The 799-nt window shown below is 53.1% G+C and overlaps 1 protein-coding gene across 1 annotated transcript in view; it reads left to right on the forward strand.

Moving 5' to 3' along the window:
* LOC106807128 (kinase suppressor of Ras A-like) overlaps window positions 1-337 on the forward strand; it is a 2,290-nt gene extending 1,953 nt beyond the window's left edge. Inside the window, exon 4 of the mRNA XM_014809390.1 lies at window positions 185-337. Within this exon, the coding sequence (XP_014664876.1) occupies window positions 185-337 (153 nt within the window). The remainder of the gene's footprint in view (window positions 1-184) is intronic.
* Window positions 338-799: the final 462 nt, after the last annotated feature.

The raw sequence follows: 799 nt of genomic DNA on the forward strand, positions 1-799 counted from the left end.
AAAAAAAAAATCCCTACCTACCTACCCTACTTTTGTTTTCGATGCAATAGGAAACGCACCTATTTTTTTGTTTGGCCTTATCACATGTGTTGCGTTCAGACGTTACGTTGCATGGTGAGCGTCGCTGGTCCACACACACTTGTCCTTCGAGGACGATTCCTTGATTTCGTTGTCGTTGTCGCAGGAGCTGCTGATGCTCTGCTGGTCGTACAAGGAGGAGGAGAGACCAGACTTCACGTGGCTGCAGAAGCATCTGGAGAAGCTGCCGAAGAAGAGGCTCGCTCGCAGTCCCTCCCACCCCGTCAAGCTCTCCCGCAGCGCCGAATCCGTGTTCTGAGGAGGAGGAGGAGGAGGAGGAGGAGGAGGAGGAGGAAGAGGAAGACCAAGAGAGGCGTCTCGACTCTGTAGTCCGATATTGCGGAAGGAATCCGTGGCACTGCCGTCTTCGCTTCCCCTCCTACTTCCTACCACTCTTCTCATTGTCATCCCTTCCCCACCTCCCCCGTACACACGAAATAATGTGGCACCTGGCAGGAACAGGATCTGGAACAAGATCGCACCGCAGTCGTCCCTCTCATGATGGGATCGGCATGCGAGCCGTAGAAAACCTCCGTTCTTCCCCCCTTCCCCCCGGAGTCTTACTTTCAACGCATTGTTTTAATGACTTCCTTTCACATATATACGTATATATACATGCGGTGTAAGCACCGGGAGACGCGAGGGCGCAAGAGAGAGAGAGAGAGAGAGAGAGAGAGAGAGAGAGAGAGAGAGAGAGAGAGAGAGAGAGAGAGAGAGAGAG

Source organism: Priapulus caudatus, unplaced genomic scaffold, assembly GCF_000485595.1.
Source record: "Priapulus caudatus unplaced genomic scaffold, Priapulus_caudatus-5.0.1 Scaffold197, whole genome shotgun sequence".
In the NCBI taxonomy this organism is placed as follows: domain Eukaryota; kingdom Metazoa; phylum Priapulida; class Priapulimorpha; order Priapulimorphida; family Priapulidae; genus Priapulus; species Priapulus caudatus.